This window comes from Lytechinus variegatus, chromosome 13, assembly GCF_018143015.1.
Source record: "Lytechinus variegatus isolate NC3 chromosome 13, Lvar_3.0, whole genome shotgun sequence".
Taxonomy (NCBI): Eukaryota; Metazoa; Echinodermata; class Echinoidea; order Temnopleuroida; family Toxopneustidae; genus Lytechinus; species Lytechinus variegatus.
The window spans coordinates 1,880,690-1,904,529 of record NC_054752.1 but is presented as its reverse complement, the minus strand read 5'-3'; the positions used below and the strand labels follow the sequence as shown (position 1 = coordinate 1,904,529).

The window sequence follows — 23,840 nt, the reverse complement described above, 5'->3', positions numbered from 1 at the left end:
TATGATTTTCATTCAATTTTAGTCAAATTAAGTTCTGTCACTTTTGAGGTTTTTGGAACCTTTCTTGATGATTTTGGAAATCCATTTGTACATGAGCCAATGGGCAAGTGCGGGAAACGAAACGTTTGGTGCGACTTCACATTGTTGTAAAAAATATATACGTCACAATAGACCCTATCAAAAAAAGACATTTTGCAGAAAATGCTGTAGATTGCGAATACCTAAGAATGATTTTGATTGGATAAAAAAAACCTCTGTCACTTTTCACATTTGCAAAAGCTTTTGCAATTGGTCACTATAGTTTGGCGGGTTCAGCCGATGGCATTGTGTGTACACAGTATAGTACACACGCATAGCTAGGCAACGCAGCGCGTGAAGAATTTCACTATTCGTACAGCGATGACTTGAGTGTATGTTGGATAGGACCGTACCATTTTTGACCGGGGGGTGTGCCAATGAATGCAAGTGATCAAGAAGAGTTACAAAACTGAAGGGAGTGAGAAAACAAGGAAAGTGAGAGGGAAATTTATGAAAACAAGTAATGCGAGGAAAAATGACAAGAAAAGGAGAGAAAGGAGAAGAAGTGAAAACACGCAGCTGAGTGCGCTCACGATATGTAAGTTGAACACCCCTGCACCGCAATGTAGCAGCCCGCCACTATACACGTAGACTGCCTGCACGATGCGAAGACAGCGGCGTGTATTAGTGACTGTGCGTTAAACGTCCCATTTCTATGCCTTATAAGAGGAGCGTTTTTTGTACACAACAAATTGATATGCCATCAAATATATGGTACTTTGTCATTATTGTCATGATTTCAGAGATTTTAATAGCATTAAACACGGCATCAGAGCAATAGTTGGATTCAATTTTACAAATTTCAATTCATTTATTCAACCATCATCAGGTCCAAACAATTACACAAGAGATGCTAATCTGTTTATTAACAGGACATGAGATAGATACTTAATTATTAGTTATGTTATATATGAAACCAAGGAGTTACTCCTTGATGAAACTAAATGATCACCATGTGATTGCATTTTGCTCATGTGAAAACCCTTTTGGTTTGTCATAAAAACATCCAATATTGTGCTAGATAAAAACTCCAGATTACATTTACTTCTTCTTTTATGAATACTTTGTCTTTGGTTTATAGCCTGGAGGAAATTAATTTCTACTGGAGAAGGAAATTAATCTTCAGTCCATTATGAGATGAACTCTCGGGTTTGTCAGGGTATTGTCAATTGATTTCATGTTTGAATATTAGTGTATCTCAGTTTGCGCAGAATTTAAGGGAGTTGTCATACAACAACATATTTATTTTTTCTATGATGCACCTTGTATTTTTTTAATAAGGTCTAGGCCTAATAAAGTATTCATCTTTGTGTGTGTGTTTATAATGGAATAATGGAAGCTTTGGAATGTTTAATCTGATCTGATATGATATTTTACAATAAGGTGGTGTATGTTTTGATGGCATTTTGATCATGACTTGAACCTGATGATGACAAGGATTGCCATATCCATGACATAAAGCATTTCTTGAAATTTACATGATCTGCTTTCACAAGGATATTTTTTCATTGTATATTCTTTTTCAATTCATTCATCCTTTGATATGTAGTTATGATCCATAAAAATCATTTTAAATCATTTTAAATGCTCTTCCAAGAGGCTTGCAAGCAGGCAAAATATATATATATATATTCACTTTCGGTGGCTGCTTTTAACTTTTCACTGTCTTTATCAGCAAAATTAGATTTAGCATAAATATCAGTGAGATGAATAGGAATTTTTTTCCAGGGACCTTTTTTTAGTTTCCAGACTCTTTTGAAGGGGGGGGGGGGCTAACGATCTCTCAACAGGATGTCAAGTGCCGTTTTGCCTCTTCCAGCCAACCATGTTCAAGAATAACGTCAATAGGCTCAGAGATACTTTTAGATGTATAAATACACATGCCATGGTCTAGTGGTTACGACTCTCGTCTTTCAATCAGAGGGACGTGGGTTCGAATCTCAGTCATGGCGTGTTTTTCTTGAACGGCAAGAAATTTACCTACACTGTGCTGCATTCGACCCAGGTGAGGTGAATGGGAGCCTGGTAGGATTTATTCCCCAAGTGAATGCTTCAGTGCCTACATGAATATGTGTATGGGGGCTCTACAGCTGGGGCAATATGATACTAAGCATCAAGCGCAGTAGAGTACTGTACATGCAATTATTGTAGCTGAACAATAATACATTAAACATTTGCATGAAACACCTTTGCATGTACTGTACATGTACCATGAATTCAGTGTCTGTCTGTCAGACTTTACTACCAAACCAACCATATATCCCAGATTACAATCTGCCTAATATTATTGAATCTCAACCCTCCAGCTAGTCTCCACAACCCCTACTCATTGGATACCATCAGCTCTATCGAAGATACCTTCCGGTTATTTTCCAATGCCCGGGACATGGGTCGGTGGCAGCGGCTAAGTGATTGGTAATCCGGAGAGACCTTAGGCTAGCACCCATGTAGGTGGGGGTTAACTTTATCACAGTTGGATTGTACTACGGGGACCTGCATCATGTCTGCATGCAGAATGTTGTCAAGGAATTTCTGAAAGTTTGGAGTATGTTGTAATTTGACATGTCAGCCAGTGAGGGATGTTGTGGACCAGAATAAGCCTACATGTATCAGATGCTGCCTCTTTGTTCTTTGGAAATGAGCATTGAAGCTTTTCTGTCTGAATGAATGAAATGGGAAATATTTGTTATGGTTTTATTGTGAAAAATGTGATACGGAATATTATAAGCAAGAGGCCTGTGCCTTTTGTGGAGAAAAGTGAGGAAGGAAGTGAAAACAAGTAAATGTAAAACTGCAAGAATATTAGAAACGTACACTGTTAGAAAATTTATCCTTTAAATAAAAGAAGTTCCTGCAGCAGAGTCTCGAGTACACCTGTAATCGTTACTAGATTGTGTAATCTTACAGGAAATTGGTATTTGATGTATGGAATCTTACAAATTTCCTTCAATAAAACACCCTTCCCCTTTTTAAACAGACTTGTTCTGTTAAATTGCAGAAAAATCCTGTTTTATGAATTTACAGAGTGATTCTGTTATTGCTTTCTGCAAAATCTTCTCTTTTTTCTGTCAAATCATGTTTTTTTTAACAGTGTGAGACTTGAGTAGTTGAGAAGGGATTTTATTATGAACTCATTGCAGGAAATAAATGGACCAGGAGTCAGATTTTAGTGTTAATATTTGTGAGTCATCTGCATATAAACTGCTTCACACCACTGTGGCAGCTGAACGAATGACCAATGAGAGAGAAGAATTAGTGAGGAAACCATATCAACCATGACACATACATGTCATTAATTGGTAGATATTAAGCCTGTGAGTCACCATACCCATTCGTCACAACAAACCAGGTTGGGATGATTGAATTGAAATTATACACATGTAAATTAGCTAATATTTCATTTTTAGTTACATGTAGTCTAGAATACAGACTTCAATTGTGCCGTCATAAAAAAAATGAAATATAAGGTACGTAAATGGTGTATAGTTTTTATGATTATGACTTGCTTCATTGATGTTTGTTTGTTCCATAGAAAAAAAAGATGCAATTTTGAGACAAACTTGAAATCACATCCCAGATATAAGCACCCAAAAACCCCTAAAATTTGGGGGAAATATTTTCAAATAGAAAATTTGTATAGAATATGCATTATAATCGTCAAGTGCTGCAGATCCTTAGACCAGCACAGGCAGTTTCAAGTTGTTGAATCTAGAGTCACCTATTTCCATGGCAACAAATCATGAGTAATGATAGCTGCCCCAATATCCCAATCTGGCAATCAATTTTATGACTTTCATGATGGTTGTGTGTAAATGATCCCAGACTGAACCCAGGGAAGTGGGAGTTCTGATAATGAATAGAGCCAGGATAATGAATTATTCATTTGTTTCAATTTGAGGGATCGCTTTGTCAATTTGCCATTTATTATAACTAGATTGAAAATGTCAGGTTTTATTCCAGGGAGGATGTGTGTATGCTCTGTAAAGACCAAGACATATTTACAAGAAAAATATGGGCAGGGTTTAACAGCAGGCTTTGAGATGTATTTCAATTAGAGTTTACCTCCCAATTCCCTGTTTTGAGTTGTCACCTGCAAATGGGCAAAGTGATATTTTACTACCTGGCCATCATCATCACCATCACCACCAACATCATTCACCACCACCACCATCATCATCATTATCGTCACCACCACCACCATCATCATTACCACCACCATTATCATTATCATCACCACCATTATCATCATCATTATCATCACCACCACAAGCCTCAAAATAATCGACGGCCATGGCCGTCGATGCCCCCATTACTGGCCGTCATGCCCTTCTTCTTTTTGCTAAAAGTTACGGCCACTAAAAATGTGCCCTTTTTATATGGCTGTGGTGCCCTTTTTTCTCATAAATGTGCCCTTTTTCTGATATATAATGTACCCCTTTTGAAAGTCTGCACCTTTTTTTCTGAGCGAGGAAAACTTTTCTCCGATCTCAAAAAGTATTCAATACCTTAGCTTTACCAGCGACGTCCAGTGCATGTATGCAGTCTAGTCCGAAGCCGCGCCGAACGATGAGCTAGCTATACACGGCTGGCCGGCCGCTAGCGCGCTTTACATATGCTACATGTATGTAAGCTGCAGCATAAGAATGGACGAGCGCGAGCTCCGTATGTGTACTACACAAATGTCGCGCGCGCTGTACTGTCCTGGCGAGCGCGCGCGATGCGTAAGTACAGTACTTTGAATGGGAGTGTTTCATAAAGCTGTTCGTCAGTTACGAACAACTTACGAACGACCGGTGATACTTTCTTGGGTGCTAATCAGATTCACATTTAATTACATGTAGCTCAAGAAGGTATCACCAGTCGTGCGTAAAGTTCATTTTTTCTTAAGTAAATAATGTGGTTTGGTAATGAATCTGATGTATAACATCGACTATGGAAAGCCCCCCCCCACGCCGCGAAACTGTAACACCTACAAATAATTTATTACATGCCCCTTAAAAAGTGGCCTTGGTGCCCCTCTGTATGGCCTTGGTGCCCTCTGCTGCCTGGCCTCAGTGAAAAAGTGCCCCTCAAAAAAGTGGCCTTGCCCCCAAAAAATCCTATTTCGAGGCCTGCCACCACTACCTTCATCATCATCATCACCACCATTATCATCATCATTATCACTATCATTATCATCATCATTATCACTATCACCACCACCACCATCATCATCACTGTACAGGTACTGTATATGAAACATTAGCAGTTACTACTATCATCAGGCCATTATTACCACCTTGTGATAAAATTGAGGTTGTTGGGGGTTCAGGAGAAATGGAAACGGTCTGATAGGCCCATTTCTTTCCTATCTTCATAATTTGTTCAATATTTTGACTGGCAAACTCTACCAGACACAAGTCTGTTCACATTACCAAGTCCCATTTTGGCTCTTCTAGATAAAGACTTTGCTGCCCGAAAAGGCCCGCTCACACAGCCTAAATGCCAGGAGCCATAATGCACAAATCTGCAAATAATTACACTGCCAATTGGCTGTTCAGGAATGAGTGAAAACCTCTCTTTCAGGTTTTCATCATCACCACCTTAAAGTAGCATGTTTGAAGAGCAAACTAGTCAATATGCAATCCAAACAGATGGTACAATACGATAACAAAGATCTATTAGCCATTACAGATGCCTTCCTTGCTCATTTCTCATTTAGCCCCCACCCCCTTTTTTTCTTCTTCCAAGATTGTCCCCGAAACCTGTCTTTGTGTAATTGTAAGGATATGAACGACATGATATGAATGTAGATGAGAGGGTTGGAGGGGGAAAGTGCATGTTATGGGTCTGGGTGCAAGAGGTTGTTGTTAACATTTGGTGGTGTAGAATTCGTCCCCTTCTTGCTCTGAACTGACTTTGAGGTTGATTGGTATGTACATATTCATTTGCAAGCATTCAGTACTTGGCATGCTTGTGCATGTTCTTCAAGTTCAAATATTGGAAGAGTAGTACATTTCTATTTGACAAAGTTTTCAAGTATTTTGCTGAAGGTGTTGGTTGGATTTAGGTCTCTCTTGAAGTAAAATAAGAAAGTAGTTGATCGTCCTCGCGCGCATCACTTTTGGCCGCCGCATGAAAATTTTTGCTATTTACTATTTTCTAAAAAAAAAAAAAAAAAAAAAAAAAAAAAATTGTGTTGTTTCTCGTCCTCGCCATCTTCCCTTTTTAATTGCAGCATCAATTTTCTTGTTATTAACTATTTTTATGGCTGCTGAATAACGAAAAAATTCACAAGATTACTCTGGGATCTCTCTCACATCTTCAAAAACAATTGCAAAGTCCGATATCGCCGTAATTGCAAGAAAGAAAAAAATTCTGATTTGTTTTTTTATTGGATTTTGAAGATACCATCATAAATTAGCGAGGAAATAAAGTTTGCAAACTCGGAAAAGATCGCGGATTTCTTCATTTTGAGTGCATTTTCGGGGACTCCGCTTACTGAATCTGAACTAATCCGTCGCATGCTCTTGAAATATGGCGCAGATAAATCAATTCTAATGATTTAATTTGTATTTCAGCGGGTATTTTTGGTGAGTGATAGCGCCTGTACTTAGATGTGTGTTACGGTGATTGTGTGCTTGTGACTCTGTTGGGTGAACTGCATGTGTGCTAGGATGATGTGATTGACTGTGCTGGCGTGACATGTGAATTTGTGAAATGCATTGAATTTTCTGGCGAGTTTTCTAATGTCAGGAGGCAATGCATCGAATATTCAATGAGGGATTTAATATTCAATATAATATATCAATTTTAAAAATGAATAAAAATTGAGCAGTAGTATTAAACATTATGTAAACGAACAAGCACCCGAAAACTGCGATGCGAAACCATACCCAGAGCTAAAAATGAGATTGGCTCTGGAAAATTGAACAAGACTCCATGACAATAAAAAAGACCCCCCATGCATTTTTTTTACCCTTTAAAATGTTTAAATTATTCACTTGACATGAACATTCTGTTTAACAACAATACAGTACCAGTATACATCAGTAATAATACATCAATGGATTTTATTTTCCATAGATTTCCAATCAATCGTAGATATTTATACATACATAATAATATGTATATATATATTTCTAATCATTTATTATTACTATTGAGCATACATCGATCACATAATTCAAGCTTGACATGGCCTGACAATCATTTGAATAAAAAATAGCAAAAAAAATAGTAAATAGTAAGGACCTCCCTCATCACTGATGTCAAAAATCGGACCGAGAAAATGCCTCTGTGTTCTTAAAAAAAATAGTAAGATAGCAAATAGCAAGGACCTCCCTCATCACCGCTCTCAAAAAACCCGGACGATCAACTACTATCTTTTTTTACTTGGCCTTAGGTCTCTCTTGAAGTTCTGTATTCTTATCATCTGCTGTTAGTGAGTCACCTCCGTAGATGTAGTATCATCGCATCTCTGGCTGGCTATGAGCACCAGTGAGATTCCCCCTGAAATGTAGCAAATCAAGCCAACATTACCAGGGAAGCAGGCCTATGTGTACATGGCAGGCCTATAAATTCTTCTTTATTATTATGCTGTGCTCTGTCTGTTAATAAATTCTGTAAAACTTATGTTCTTTTTGACAAGTGAATTCTTATTTGTAGGCCATGTGTAGATAGATAGGATAGAACACATTTTTTTTAATATATAGTGGGAGGGGGGGGGGGGGGTAGAAAATAAATGAAGTGGCATTGGACATAGTTCTTTTTGTCTAATTCTTCAATTGGCAAGGAGTTGCCTTCATTCCTTGTGAGAGATCCCTGGTTTGATCAAACATTGATTGAATCAGGGATTCAGGTGTGATGGCAGTCTCAAGCGAACAGAAGAATCAAAGCAACTCTCATTCCCTCCTATTGTGTTCATCAGCAGTGACTACTGTTCAATGTTTGCTTGAGGTAAACTGACTTATATCTTTGCTTGAGACATGAGCAGTGCGTGTCACAAACGCAATCATGCCTTGCATCATAACTTGAGGATTACCAAACAGTTTGACTTTCACAGTCAGTGGAGATCATCCTTTGGGGAATAGTATCTGCACAGAGAAACACACCTAATGTTCTTGGGAACCTGGGTCTGTGAAGGTATAGGCATGCTTGGACCATGCCTGGATGTTAGGGACTAGTTTGTTTGTACTATGCATTCATTAATACCGTGTTTACACATTGACTCGGCTCGGGGGTTGAACACGAGAGCCGTGCTCAACACGGCAATTTTATGCTGTGTAAACGCGATCAGAGTGATCCGCGAGCCGTGTCGAACACGGCTATATCAATCCTACAAAATCGAAGGTTTCAACCCGCGACCCGAGTCAGACTCGGCTATTTTTTCGTGTGTAAACAGAAAGCCGTGTCGAACTCTCTTGACCTAGGTCACTGCGCGCGCTTTCACTTTTGGCAGTGTTGTTGTTCGCACGGACAAGATTCGATTCCGGCGGTGAATTTCCCGCCTTTAATTTGCGACGTCATAATTCCGTTCGAGATCCGCGAGCTGTGTTGAACTCGCCTTTTCATATGTACGTATGAACGCGATCTCTGATCCCTTCTTCGCAGTCTTCAACCCGGCTCGCGGATTCAACACGCGAGCCGAGTCAATGTGTAAACACGGTATAAATGGTATTGTGGCATAATTATTTGTCAAAACTTCTTCTTTCTGCTTTTTGATAATGCTAAAGGCCTGGTCCCACTGGCCTACAGACACAAAACACACTCATAATGGATACAGCAGAAAAAGCAAAATTTCGGGGTGGCTCCATCCGTTTCCATCAGCTCCAGACAGTGGACAAAATGGGCGAACAATGAAATATAGAGCGTATGAAACATGTATGCAAAGAGTAGACAATGGATACATAATATTTTCCCATGGATGGCACAATTCTTTTCCGTTTTACATCCTTTCTGCATCTGTAAGTGCAGTGTGACCAAGCGATTTTGTAAACTGTTGCTGTAGGATCCAGGGGTTGGGTGCAGGTTCAGTATGGGACTGTGGGCCTTACAAAATTTTGAGGAAAGAGAGATTCTAATTTTATGACATGTATAACCGACTACCAGGGTTTTTCCGAAGTGTGGTTTCAAGATTTTTTTTTTTTACGAAGATTGTACCACAATGCAAGCAGGGAAGTGGGAGTTAGAACCTCCCATTCCCACTGAATGCAAGGATGACTAGTTATGTACTCTCTGTATTGGATCCGTTGATAGGAGGAACTGTACGGGGGGCTCTAATCATAATTTGATGGGGTGTGCTCACTAAACCCTGAAATGGGGGTCGAAGGAACTGTCATACAAATTATGGGGTCTTGGGAATTAAGAATATACTGGGCGGTGTGAAAAATGGTCTACAGAACAGGATCGCTGGACAATGTAGGCAGGGCTGGGGACGGAGATGTTACTTTTGTTACAGGGATCTTGTTTACCTGGGTGGCTTTTGAACAGATCTTTTGTCATTCAGAGTATTTAGGGAACTAAAAAATTAAGTCTGAAAAGGGGGTCTTTAAATCGGCACATCCCCGTACCACCATTGTACTGGTGAGTGCCCTCCCCCTAGTCTGCAGGCACAGACCCTGATTGAAACTTTGATGTTTGATCAGCAAGTGTGTCTCCACGCAAAGACTAGCACAGTATACAAAACTTGCTGTTTGAGGGCCTTCAGTACACAGGGCATGAATAGTCTGCACATTCAGACCCTTAACTCGAGTGAAGGGTTTGCCCAGCAGGCTACCCCCCCCCCCGGGAACCGTCGGTCCATGATGTGGGGTACATGTAAGATGAGAGAGTTGTGTTCTATCCAGCATCCGGTAATCTTCCATCATAATCCTACGGGATGTAATCCATACCTCATCTATCTCATCATATTACCTGCTGCAATGTTGAATAATGAAACCAGCGTGTCTGTAGCTCCGAGGAACGGCATGCCATTGCTATCATCATCGTCTGTATGCAGGCCTGCACAGAAGGTGCTCTGGCTGCTAGTTGGCTGCGTTTCCAATTTAAAGTACACAATTTCTGGATGACAGTTCCCAAACATTTCAAAACATAATATGGATGTTCAGGAGTTGCTGGTTGGCTGCCTTTCCAATTTTAAGTCCACAATTTCTGGATGACAGTTCCAAAACATTTCAAAACATTATACATGTGCAGGAGTTGTCAGATTAGCATTCATTTTTTGTCTCACCTGCAAAGCAGAGTGAGACTATAGGCACCTCTTTTCCGACTACGACGGCGGCGTCAACATCAAATCTTAACCTGAGGTTAAGTTTTTGAAATGACGTTATAACTTAGACAGTATATGGACCTAGTTAATAAAACTTGGCCATAAGGTTAATCAAGTATTACTGAACATCCTATTAGAATTTCATGTCACATGACCAAGGTCAAAGGTCATTTAGGGTCAATGAACTTAGACCATGTTGGAGGAATCAACATCGAAATCTTAACCTGAGGTTAAGTTTTTGAAATGTCATCATAACTTAGAAAATATATGGACCTAGTTCATGAAACTTGGACATAAGGTTAATCAAGTATCACCGAACATCCTGCATGAGTTTCACGTCACAGGACCAAGGTCAAAGGTCATTTAGGGTCAATGAACTTTGGCCGAATTAGGGCCATATCTGTTGAATTCCCATCATAACTTTGAAAGTTTATGGATCTGATTCATGAAACTTGGACATAATAGTAATCAAGCACCACTGAACATTTTGTGCAAGTTTCAGGTCTCATGATTAAGGTCAAAGGTCATTTAGGGTCAATGAACTTTGGCCGAATCGGGGGTATCTGTTGAATTACCATCATAACTTTGAAAGTTTATTGGTCTAGTTCATTAAACTTGGACATTAGAGTAATCACGTATCACTGAACATCCTGTGCGCATTTCAGGTCACATGACCAAGGTCAAAGGTCAATGAACTTTGGCCGAATTGGGTGTATCTGTTGAATTACCATCATAACTCTGTAAGTTTATTGGTCTAGTTCATAAAAAGTGGACATAAGAGTAACCATGTATCACTGAACATCTTGTGCGAGTTAGAGTAGTATTCAAAGGCAGCACTGCTGCTATATTGAACCGCGTGATGCAGGTGAGACGGCCAGAGGCATTCCACTTGTTTTCAGTCATCATCAGTCTTCAATAAACTTCATTGAGTCATTTTGTAGACAGAAGTCCTGAGGATTTCTCAAAGATCAGCTTATAGCTACTGGCTGTGCCAAGATCTGTGAATAGTAAATATTGTAATGAAATAGAGCAGACAATACCTGCATAGTTTCCTAGCTCAAGTAGTCTATAAAATAAGCCTATATTAGTAAACATAGTAGAGGCCTCTTGGATATACCATGGACCTAATAGGTCCATGGATATACAGAGCTGTAATGCAGGTGTTTATTAAATGGGAGCAAAATGGGCCAGACAAGAAAATGAAAGCTCAAGTACTTAAGTTAAAGATCAAAGGAGGATTAGGGGTAATGAATGCTGAATAGAGGGGTAAGGAGAGCCCCTTTGATGGGTTGAGGGGGTTTTGTGGTCATTGTGGGGGTGACAAAGATTGGGCTCAAATCAATAGGAATTATTTACTTCTTGGGACAAAACATGAGGGTTTATTGGTTGAGGAGTGTATTGTGTTTTGGGTGGTTATGTGCTTAGCAGGGTTTTTAGTCTTTGATCTTTTGCAAAATGCAGCTCCTGTTTATGTCTCTGGTATTCTTGGATGAGGTGGATGTGTAGGAGGGGATAGGCCATGTGCATGTTAGAAAAGCTTCATTATGTTCTCTGTCTTACATCAGAAGAGAGATATCAACATAGCACACATTGGCCTACATCAGATCAAGGTGATGATATCTCCTTGATCAGACAAGATAGAGAGGTCTTCTACGGGATTGACACATAAAGTTTGACAGCATCCTTCATGTTTTTTGTCAAAATATCCTTGGATTACATTGGATTTTTTTCATTTCTAGAAAGCTACAGGTGAATATATATTTCAAGGTAAACTATTATAAACCTGTAATCTATATGTTTTATTCATTTCTTCAAATTTCTTCTAATAAATTAGAAGTTATAATGTTATTGTAAATTTGAAAAGTATAGAAAGTATAGAATATAATATTCAGTTTACATGTATATAGAAGTTGTTCTGCCTCAATCCTGCACAAATTTCACTTTGAGATAATTATTTTTAGTGCTTAGTATAAGGTGTTCCCACTTTGTAATGGCTGTACTCGTGATTGATAGGCCTACCGTTTTTTGCCAAATATTACATGTAGTTGGCAGTTTTATGACGCATTCAGCTCATGACAATCGATGCGATTAAATACAGTATTTGTATCAGTTTTTTTTTGGGAAATCGCATGCATGCTGTAATAAAGCGTTTATATTTCCCCTTTGAAGTGGTCCGTTCTTATTCATAAGTCCATGTATTTTGAAGGGCATAAAACAAATCACAATGCTAGCATTTTCAGTTAGTGTGAACCCGAACAGTGCATGATGGAGTATGTGCACATAATATCTGCCATGAAAGATTTGTTTGATTTATGTGTCGCCATGTCTGAGCTTGGCTGGATTGAACCATTCAATAGGGAAATGAGACTGTCCAATTACCTCCTGTATAATGGAAGCAAACAAACTCGGTTCTGTCCCCATTTAATATGATACTCACTTCACAAGAATCAGGCTGTGTATGTTGTAGGGCTGTCATTCACATTGTGGCTAATTAGCTGGATATGATGATCTCTGAGCATAGTGTAATTGACTGCATGAAATGCTTTTATAATCATAAACAGTCCTTTTCTTTTTCAAATTCTAAAAAGAAATGCTATAACATACATGTAGGTCTACTTGCCTCTGACTATAAACAATATATACATGTAGGGCCTACATTGGCAGATGGGCCTCCATACAACATTCTTTGTATGGAATTAATATTGAAATCAATACACAAGGGCCTTTCAGAATGACATTTGATTTTAAAAGTCATGTTCAATTCACTATTATAGTACAGCACTTTACATGTAGGCCCTACATGTTATTCTGAATGTACCAAATTGCCAATTTGTAAGATTAAAGAGAAATGCCAGTAGTTGCGGTAAACACTGATTTCATGAGAAAGTCTGTAAAACCAGGCTTAATTGTCAGTATATCATCCAGGTACAGTTACATAAACTGAACTTTGTGAAATGTTGAAAACTATGCTGAAAAATGTTCACACTAGGTGGTTTCAGACCGCCTCGAAGTTCGCCAGTTCCAGGTATTCTCTGATCGGGAAATTTACCCCGATCAGAAAATACCAGGTATTTTGGTAATGTGAAAGCAAACTACGCGTAATATCCCCGAAAGAAAATACCCGCTAAATAGTAGGTACTTGGCGAAATTACGAGAACTTTCGTGGGGATTTTTCCAAGGTCGCAGGTATTTTGGCGATGTGAAAGCAAATTACGGGAACTTTTATCCCAGCGTGTCGTTGGGCGCGGCGGCGTGGGTGGCTGCTGGGCTAGAGATTTTGAATCTCCCGCCTTGCCTGCTTATCAGACCACACTGCGCATGCTCGTAACTTCGGGAACTTATCCCGAAGGATGTGTTTCGGGGCGGTGTGAATGCAGGAATAATTAACGGGTATTTTTTAGCCTTAAAAAGTTCTCGTAATTTAACGGGGATTCTTGTGATCGAGGCGGTTTGAAACCGCCTAATGAAGATCACCAACAAAGATAAGCGCACGTGGGACAGTGTATTATTATTGCTTTGTCAGCCCGACGCTTGACCCGAATCCTGTGCTTATTTGCTAATTTCTCAGCAATTACACAATTTCTTCCAGAATCCTTTGGTACATATTTTTTATTTATACACACAGACACTTTGGTGGTCATTTCATTGGATTCTGTACGAATTCATTTTGATATCGTTACCACAACTGGCATTTACCTGTAAGTACTAGTTGTAGGTCTACCATTCCCTGTTCTTATAAGTTCAGACTTGAATGCGATTCAGTCTGGGCCTACAGGCCTTGGTAAAAATGTACTTCCTCCTTTAATGACTGGTATGGTAAGCTAGTCACATCAGGGTCATGTCAACCATGAATACATCTTCCATTCATATCAATCTAGATACACACCCATCCAAGCATGGCAGGCCTTTCTCATGATCCTTTGAACATGGTTTGAATCGTTGGAATAACAAACGCTCCTTATCAACCAAGCACCCATGATAAAAATGGGAGTGATTTACTCACCAACCCTACATAGAATGGGTGATCGTCTGCTAATGGATTCTGTAAGCAGAAAGATGGCATACAGCTGATAAGTGAGTGATAAGGTTTAGAAAATCAATGAAGAATGAATACATATATTTCGGGTGAATTAGACAAAACAGTTGAAAAATACCAGATACATGTACTGGTAAACAATGAATATCATGCAAGCCACAGTATCCCATTGAACAATTTGCTAAAATTCATAATTGTATACATAGGCCTACATGTATATTACTTAATAGGCCGAAACCATTCTAGAACTGGAATTTCAAGGCAAAAAGTATGTGTGAATGGTTCAGTGGTAGAGCGCCTGCCTCATGAGATTGAGGTAGTGGGCTTCAATACTCCCTGGCCAAGTTAATACCAAAGACTTTTAAAAAATTTGCCCTTCTGGCTTCTGCCTTCTTGTCCAGTGCTCAGAATAGGGTAATAATAATGTGTTTTGTCCACTGGAATTGAACAGCTTACAGCTGTAGTTAGTACCTAGCTGTACATGTAAATTCATGAATAGTGTGCAAAAAATAATAGGATATTAAGGCTTCCGCTTGAAAGTATATTGTGATAAAGTCAAACCCTGATTTTTTAACAAAAAGAAAAATTGAATCACATTCAGTATCTGAAGTTGATGCCATTTCCATTTCTAATTCAAATATGATCTGAAAAAATGTGTTCTTGAAAACAAGTACCAGACTGCTTTTATACCGAGGCTTGTCAGCATGTAGCAGTTCATAAAGTCTAGTTGACACACTTTACAGGAAGTTCATTTTCAGTTTATGAGGTAAAAATCTTTTAAGAAATCAATGATATATTGACAGACCTTAGTTTTGGTCAAGCATACTAAAATTGAGAAAGGTTTTACAAGTTATTTGATATTCATTGCAAGTTGGAGGTGTCCAGTGAGGTCTACTGGTGATGGCATACGGAGATGTGACAATTTGTTTTTAGTTTGAAAGGTTATATTTGATTTAACAATACTATCAGTTTGTTTTCTGTTTATTCTTCTGTTTTGTTGAGGGACTCAATCTATAAAAAGCCCACCAGTCGTGCAGACATGCTTCCTCACACCTTACAAATTGTCATACTAAATTAGCCAGAAAACGACAACCTTGGTGCACAATGACGAACCCTTTTAAGTGACGAAAGAATACCCGGTGATAACAACGATCATAAATTACCCCCGTGGTGCAGAGCCAATAATAAAGGAAGGAGGGGAAATAATTTGGGTTTAAGGGACCGTGAAAGATGCGACAAATGTGACGCTGGGATTCAATAATGGAATACGAGTATGGCCGATTGCGGTTGTAATATCAGGACGGTGTTGTCAATGTGTGACTATTGTTAATGAATGTTATCTTAGGGCTGTATTGCTGTCTGTTTGGACTTACATGTATTTTCTTCCAACGCTTACATGTACACTGTACTTGCACCTGCGTGCTTGGAATGAATATTATGAATGCTGTGAAGTGATGTTGTACTATTGCTCATGATAATTTTTGCAAAGTACATGCACACACATTTGGGTGTTACATGTATTTTGCTCAGGGGTTGAAATTGTTTCAAAGAATTTCTTTTATCTATTCAAAGAAGCTATTCTACCATCAATGCACACTATTATTTTCATCCAAATGTATGAAAAAATTTATCTACACAAATTTGTTTTATAAAATTGGAGCAACTTTTTATTTGTTGAAATGCATGTACTGAATGTATATCCCCAATGTTAATCATGTTTAGGTTTTGAGTACTCAAAAATATTTGACTGACTCTACAAAAATCATTTCAATTATGTTTGTAAAAAAAGAAATTCATTTTATCAAACATTTTTTTTTTATTTTAGTGCTCAGTTGGTTGCAAGTACTTCTAATTTATGCTTTTCAAAAGTGATATCTCAACTGACATTCATCAAAAAATAGTCTCCCAAATTCCAATGCACATGTGTACTTGTATTCCTAGTATTTTTTTTTAATTTTCCTTGTCATATAATCAATATTATCTTGATGTTGTTTTGTGCATACAGATGTTAGTGGATACTTTGAGGTCATGATGTATGTCTCAACGCCATCATAGAGGTACTTCCATAGTGCAAAACAACTGGATGATACTGTAAGTATACATGGGGACTTTCATAATAATAATTGTACATGTACCTTTTTAGGTTATGAATAATTTTTGGAATATGTCAAAAAAATTACAATAATTATATATGTACATGTATAATAAAGAAAGTTTTGTTATGTTGATAAGCAAAATAATCAAACTGTTCTTTCATGAATACTCAGTAGGCCAACATGTATTACACACTTCAACCACCACACTATACAAGCAAATGTATGCCTGAAAATAATATTAGATATTAAAAGGAGTTTGATTACAAATTTATTTGTAGCACCAATACTTTTATTTGAAATATATTAAATCAATGAGATTTGATTCTCACTATTTGTACATGTAGGTAATCAGTTCTTAATTCATTCATACAAAACAAGTTATCAGAGCCATCATTTGTTGCTGTACATTGTAACAAAAATTGATCATTACAATTTTACAGTTTGCTCTCGTGTGAAACTCTCCTGTTATAATGATCCTTGTTTTGCTATGAAATCAATCGGGCATTTGTGCATCTGTTTCATGTCCAAGAATTGTAATCTTGGGGTGTGTTTATGCTTCCATTGCGAGGACAGAATCAGCGATTTCAAACGTCGATTCAAAACGCCGATCGTAAACGTGGTTCTGGGAGTGCTGTTTATGCTTAACTTTTCAGAGCAAATCACGATAATCAGTATAATCAGCTTGTATAAAGGTGAATGTTCAGATGTCAGAATGTAATTTATATTAGCATATCATTGGCTAGCTGCTAATTCATCTCAAATTATTTTCTTATCTTAAATTTTGAAGGTAAAAAAAAATTAGTATCGGCATTGTACATTATTTTGGGTTAAAATAAATCAGGGCTCATGCACCCCCCCCCATACCCACACTCTCTCAATATTTCTCTACAAATGTGTAGAAATGACCATCTGAATATAATTCCCACTTTCAGAACCATTCAGTGGCCTCTGTGTATCATTTGATCAAGTCACTCTTATTCAAATTTGGCAATGAATAAAATATGGGGAGGAATACTAGCCTAGCATTTCTTAGTTTCAGCACAACAGTCCTGACATCAGTTCTCCTTGGCCTCTCCCCTTGAAATATAGCATCATTATATTTTTTTCAACATGAAAAATCTTTTGTTATTTCTTTAAAAAAATGCTTCAGACTGCAGATTGCCATCATCTATACAACCAGACATCTTGCCAAGCGAGGGGGTAAAACCTTCCCATCATGCTTCCAGTGATGATCCTGGCAGCGGGTAACCTTCATTGGTTCTCATTGATCATCTTCTTCCTTGGTATCATCAGTCTTCATGGCTTACCAACTGATCCACCTCTTATCTTCTCATATGATGACAGTAAGTACAATCAAGATACAAAGCTAGGTTTTCTCTGGACATAATAATAATAACATGCATCATTTATAAAGTGATTTATACAAATGTTTCTAAGCACTGCATACTATTACCTTAACTTTAGTACAGCTACCCTGAGCGGTCGCATCGAGCATTCAAGAATTTCTTCCTACCGGGTACCCATTTACTGCACCTGGGTCGAGAGTAGCAAATGTAGATAAACGTCTTGCCAAAGGACGCTAGCGCTGTGGTGGGATTTGAACCCCAGACCTTGTGGTTCAAAGTCCGAAGACTTATCCACTGAGCCACAACACCTCTACATATGTGATTGATTATTTGTGAACGATGCAATTCATGCAAATTTTGGAAAATGGCAAACTCCAAAGTCTGAGATGTTGCAGGATACAGGAAACTAAAACCATTATTGGGATGGGGTCACTGCAATTGAAGAGTTCACACCATCTGCAAAAAACGTCCTGAGAGATGCACCCGAAAAACAGATCCTAGGGCATGCTGCAATGACACTCTTTATGCAGATTTTGTGAAGATGTCCCCATACATGGAAGTGTTCAAGATTTGCACATAATTGGGGATTTTGTCCAGATGTCCCATATTTGCAAATTTTGTAGTCTAATAGATTCATGTTTTTTAGGCCATTGCTATTTTTCTTGTTTTGGTGTTTTTGACACTCATTCACGTTCCACATCTATCCGTGAAAAACACCCTTTTCCATGTTTTTTTTCTTGTACAGCTGTAGATGCTGTCTACTGTCCAATGGCTATGCCATCCCACCCCCCCCCCCCCAACCAACACCACGAGTAATTGCCAAAGCTTTCAAACGCTTGGTAAGCTTTTGCAGCATAAAATGCATGTATTTTAGACTTTGCCACTCATGTCCTTCACAAATCGTTAGTGTACCATCAAAACCACACTTGCAAGGATGTTGCAAGGTTGGCCTTTTTCGTCAGTCAATACAGATACATTGCAGATTAGTTTAAAATGAGGAGAATGTGCAGTGTGCTTTTCAACATTTTTTTATTACATATTTGTAAATCTTGTTTGTGAAACTAGCCTTAAACATTTGATTTAAAACACAGTATACGATGGTACTAACACCACTATTTGTATATCTTCCTTGAATTTTGAACAATATCTTCAGGGAAAAAAAGCAAAGACATCATTATCTCTCTTTGATTACAAGTGAACTTGACAAAAATCAAGACTTCCTTGAACTTGAGTAGAATTTAAAGCAAACTTGACTGTGGTTGGTCTGTCAATCTGGTAGGAATGTCTTGCCTTTGGCCAGCTGATGGGGATTTATCTTCTAGGATTTGGTAACCAGAGTCTAAAGAGCCTACAAGTCATAAATATATGACATCCGATACCTGACTCCATGGATGCTGACCATGAAGACAGCTCAGAAATCGGGAGAGGATTGTCCATCGTGCACGAGCTGAGTGAGACAGATATTCCCGTTCACACTTTCAGCACAGTTGTGTATTATGCTTGAAACATTTAAAGGAGAAATATATTGATTATAAATGTGGTCTTATTATATATCAATGGAAAGGTAATGATGTGGGGATCATCAGTGGGTCAATCAAAAATACCGAAAATAATACAAAAAGGTGAAAATCGCCGATTAAAAAATGCTAAAATGCCCCTCCGAAATATGCCTCGCATCGGTCTCTGAATTGACTGGAATTTGATGACGTCACTGTCTGTACGAGAGGCGTGATTGGCTCTCCCAAGTGAAGCTCCACTTGCATGCAAAACCTGTTGCGTGGGTACGTTTTCTCCACACTGTCAGTGAATACTTCCATCATGAAATGAAAGAAAACCCAGAATTTTATCTAGATTCGGATTTTCAAATTGATGATTTTAAAGATGAAGAGAATGATGATGAAGTGAACAACACAGTGACGTAGTTCGAGGTAAATTGGGGGAACTATGCCGATGATGATGATGAAAATTCAACTTGCCTGACGATCACAAGTCATGTACATGTACATGCCGATTCGCTACCAACTCATGCAGCTGCTGCTACAAGTGCTAGCCAAATTAAATCCATGAAAATGAATAACCACTCACCACATCCAGACAGAGTGTATCATAAGAAGGAAAATAATGATAATTGTACTTACAAACAAGTGAATAATCCGAACCTGAAGGCAAATCAACTCAACGAATAGCAGCAGACGATATGCACCGACGATAAACTTCATGTGGCTGGGATAGATTGTCACTCGTTCTGTTAGATGTAATTTGTAACTCATTAATTTGACAAAATTACGAAACTCGGGGAATTATTTATATATATAAAAATATAGTAACATCTCTTATTATTTTTTGTATTACGATAAAACCTGTTTTGAAGGAAAACGCTGAGGTAAACTAAAATTACATGTAAAAGATCATCCCCATCTCAAACATGCACGTATTCCTTCCTTGCTCGCCTTGCTGATTGAGAGCTGTGCAACACGTGCATAGATCTATTCTCTCAGCCAATGCGAGCAAACAATACGGCATGTGTTGTTGTGATGGTTTGTTTACGATCACATAATGCTACACATGATGGGATGATCTTTTACAACTAATTTTACCTCAACGTTTTCCTTCAAAACAGGATTTATCGTAATTCAAAAAATGATAAGAGATGTTACTATATTTTTATATTGATAAATAATTCCCCGAGTTTCGTAATTTTGTCAAATTAATGAGATAAAAGTTACATCTTAACAGAACGAGTGACAATCTATCCCAGCCACATGAAGTTTATCGTCAGTGCATATACCATATCGTCTGCTACTATTCGTTGAGTTGATTTGCCTTCAGGTTCGGATTATTCACTTGTTTGTAAGTAGTTATATCATTATTTTCCTTCTTATGATAGACTCTGTCTGGATGTGGTTATTCATGTTCAGCATGAATTCAATTTGGCCCGCGCGGTGTAGCTAGCACTTCCAGCAGCATGAATTGGTAGCGAATCGGCATGTACATGACTTCACTTGTGATCGTGTTGCAAGTTGAATTTTCATCATCATCATCGGCGTATATTCCCCCAATTTACCTCCAACTACGTCACTGTGTTGTTCACTTCATCATCATTCTCTTCATCTCCAAATCATCAATTTGAAAATCCAAATCTAGATAAAATTCTGGGTTTTCTTTCAATTCGGGATCGAAGTATTCAGTGACAATGTGGAGAAAATGCACCCTTGCAACAGGTTTTGCATGCAAGTGGAGCTTCACGTGGGATCGAGAGCCAATCATGCCTCTCGTACAGACAGTGACGTCATAAAAAATCCCCAATTTCGCGGACGTAATTCTGCGTGTTTGAAGCATTCAGAGAGAGAACTTTAAACTATCAATTAACTGAGTTTCATCGGTCTCCATGATGAATGATGTACACCATCGTGTTCTCCTTATTTTCTCCTTTATTGTGATATATGATTCTCCATTTTTACGATTTTCAATATATTTCTACTTTAAATTCCCTGAAGGAGGGGGGGGGTGACTTGAAGCTCTTGACTTGAGTGTACTACGTGTATAAAAAGATTCACATGACTTCACCATGGATGAAGTAACGATTAGAAACTTGCGTAATATAGGCCAGTGATTGGTCATGGTTTGGTAAAGGTTTTTTTCTCACCTGCGAAGCAGAGTGAGACTATAGGCGCCGCTTTTCCTACGGCGGCGGCATCAACACCAAATCTTAACCTAACGTTAAGTTTTTGAAATGACAGCATAACTTAGGAAGTATATGGACCTAGTTCATGAAACTTGGCCATAAGGTTAATCAGGTATTACTGAACATCCTGTGCACATTTCAGGTCACATGACCTTCGGAAAAATGAAGCTTCGGAATTATGAATGTATGCGGATATACGTATAGGGTGAGAGAAATCAAATTTGCAGTTTTATTTTTAATGAGTAGCAAAATTTGCACGAGGCATGATGTAATTTTTGCTGCATTTCTTCCTTTGTAAGTGTTTACATGTATGGCATTACGGTGAGACAAAGAGCACATTGCTCCACATTTCACTCAGTCATTTTAGATCATATTAAAGATAGATAGTATTTGAAATATGATGTCATTGGGCAATCATGACATTTATTCCTCTGTCATACCTCAGACGGACTATAGAACCTGTTGTGAATGCATGCATGGAAGTATTTTAGGATTGTTAATGCAGTAGCAAAGAGGTAGTCACCCCATACACACTTCACTCTTGTAATCAGATTGAACATACATAAATCTTAAAAACAGAAATGTCATTAAAACATTACATAATCCTGCATTGGTTTCCAAGAGCATGTTAGACATCCAAATGAGAGTGGATACAGTAGTTTCATTTACAAAGCAACTAGCGCAAGCTAAAACTGAAAGGCAGTATACAAAATATTGACTTTGAAAAGTATGATTCTCTAATATCTAATTGTGACAGAGTTTAGAATATTTAGTGATGCCCAAGTTCAAGAATATTATTGTTCAGCGAAATGAAAATGTTTGTAGTGTGAATGACGTCTTTGACATCTGATATCTAAGTTGCAAGCTTCTAGCTTTGATGCGTGGTAGGTGTCCATGAATGCCTTTGAGGGACATGAAAAGCATGAACAGGTACCAACCTAGATTAGTATATTGAAATAAACTTTTCTTGTGTTTAAGAATTTTGGGTCCCGATTTATGCACAATTTCCATCAGCCAATGATATATAAGGATTTTAGTCAGTTTAAACCGGTGGTATTGCAAATTTGTCGCGACAGGTTAATAAGGCATCTGATGTAAAACAGAGATCAAACTTACTTTAATGATAATAATAATATGGACCATTTTAATATATTCTACTGTTCTTCATGATTATTATTACCTCGCTGTAGTCAGCTGCTATATAAGTGCTCAAGCGTTCAAGGAATTTCTTTGTACCAGGTGCCCTTTCATCTCACTTGGGTCAAGTGCAGCACAATGGGGGTAAATTTCTTGCTGAATGAAAACACACCATGGTTGTGAATTGAACCTATGTCCCTCAGATTGAAAGACGAGTGATAACCACTAGACCATGAGGCCCCCTTTACATTCATTTCATTCTAAAGAAAATATTGGTTTATGGAATGAGATTCATAACAATTTTCATGCTCTATCTACACTGTCGACTTAAAATTTCAGGCAAATAATTTCCTGTGCGCTTCAAATGTGGCTGTGGGTCCTCTTTATTTGAATTCTCAGGAAAATTGAAATATTTTATAATGATTAGTTTGGCCCTGTTTTTTAACCTATTTTCTTAATTATTATTTTAGAGTACATATATTAATTTCTAAACTATAGTATATAATTATGATTTCAATTGACATGACTTTCATGTGAAAAAAAAATGTTCGAAAGCTTTTCACTTTACTCCTCCATAGATCAATATTGATCATAAGTGGTTGGACTTTGCATATTGTATGTGCCCTTGAGCCCTTCTCTGTTCTTTGCACTTGATTGCATTTTTTTAATTTCATGGTTTCTTGGTGTTCTCATCCTTAAGTTTGCTGTTGATGTCTCCCCTTGTCTCTGTAGAATAGATAATCTATGGCTTCAAACTCAATGTTCAGAATAATTTCTTCAGAAACTGGCTGTGAAGTTACTGCTCCAACCACCCTCTCTCTTCCTTGTTCTTTCTCTACCAAGTGATAAAATTGAAAGAAAAGATTATTGTGAGAAAGTTGTGACATGACAGACAAACCAAAAGCAAAGAATCATTAATGTTTTCCTGTGTTTGTTGGAGGCCTACATGAGTTTCTATTGCAAAAGACAAAGTAAAGCAAAATATATAGTTGTGTGTATGGATTTATTTTTTTCTTTTCTCGTGTTAGCAAAGCTACCCCTCTCCTACATGTACATGTATGAAGACCCGGTGCCCCCTTTCCTTTACTTGTGAAGTATAGCCTTTACATGGTTTATATTAAAGCAAAGCTGAACAAATACATCAGATCTCTCTGGATTACCTCAGCCAGTATACTAAAATCTATTCCACTATCATCTCTCTCTATATATTAGA

At 38.0% G+C, this 23,840-nt stretch overlaps 1 protein-coding gene across 2 annotated transcripts in view; it reads left to right on the top strand.

Moving 5' to 3' along the window:
- Nucleotides 1-23,840, top strand: part of LOC121426589 (ly6/PLAUR domain-containing protein 6-like) — a 44,810-nt gene that overhangs the window by 8,629 nt on the left and 12,341 nt on the right. The window contains exons 1-3 of one of the 2 annotated variants that reach the window (XM_041622943.1): nt 11,820-12,094; nt 16,369-16,454; nt 17,610-17,802. In XM_041622943.1, coding sequence (XP_041478877.1) covers nt 17,676-17,802 — 127 coding nt within the window. In that variant the 5' untranslated portion in view covers nt 11,820-12,094; nt 16,369-16,454; nt 17,610-17,675. Of the gene's footprint in view, nt 1-11,819; nt 12,095-16,368; nt 16,455-17,609; nt 17,803-23,840 lie in introns of those variants that run through there. The other variant, XM_041622944.1, reaches the window with a different exon arrangement.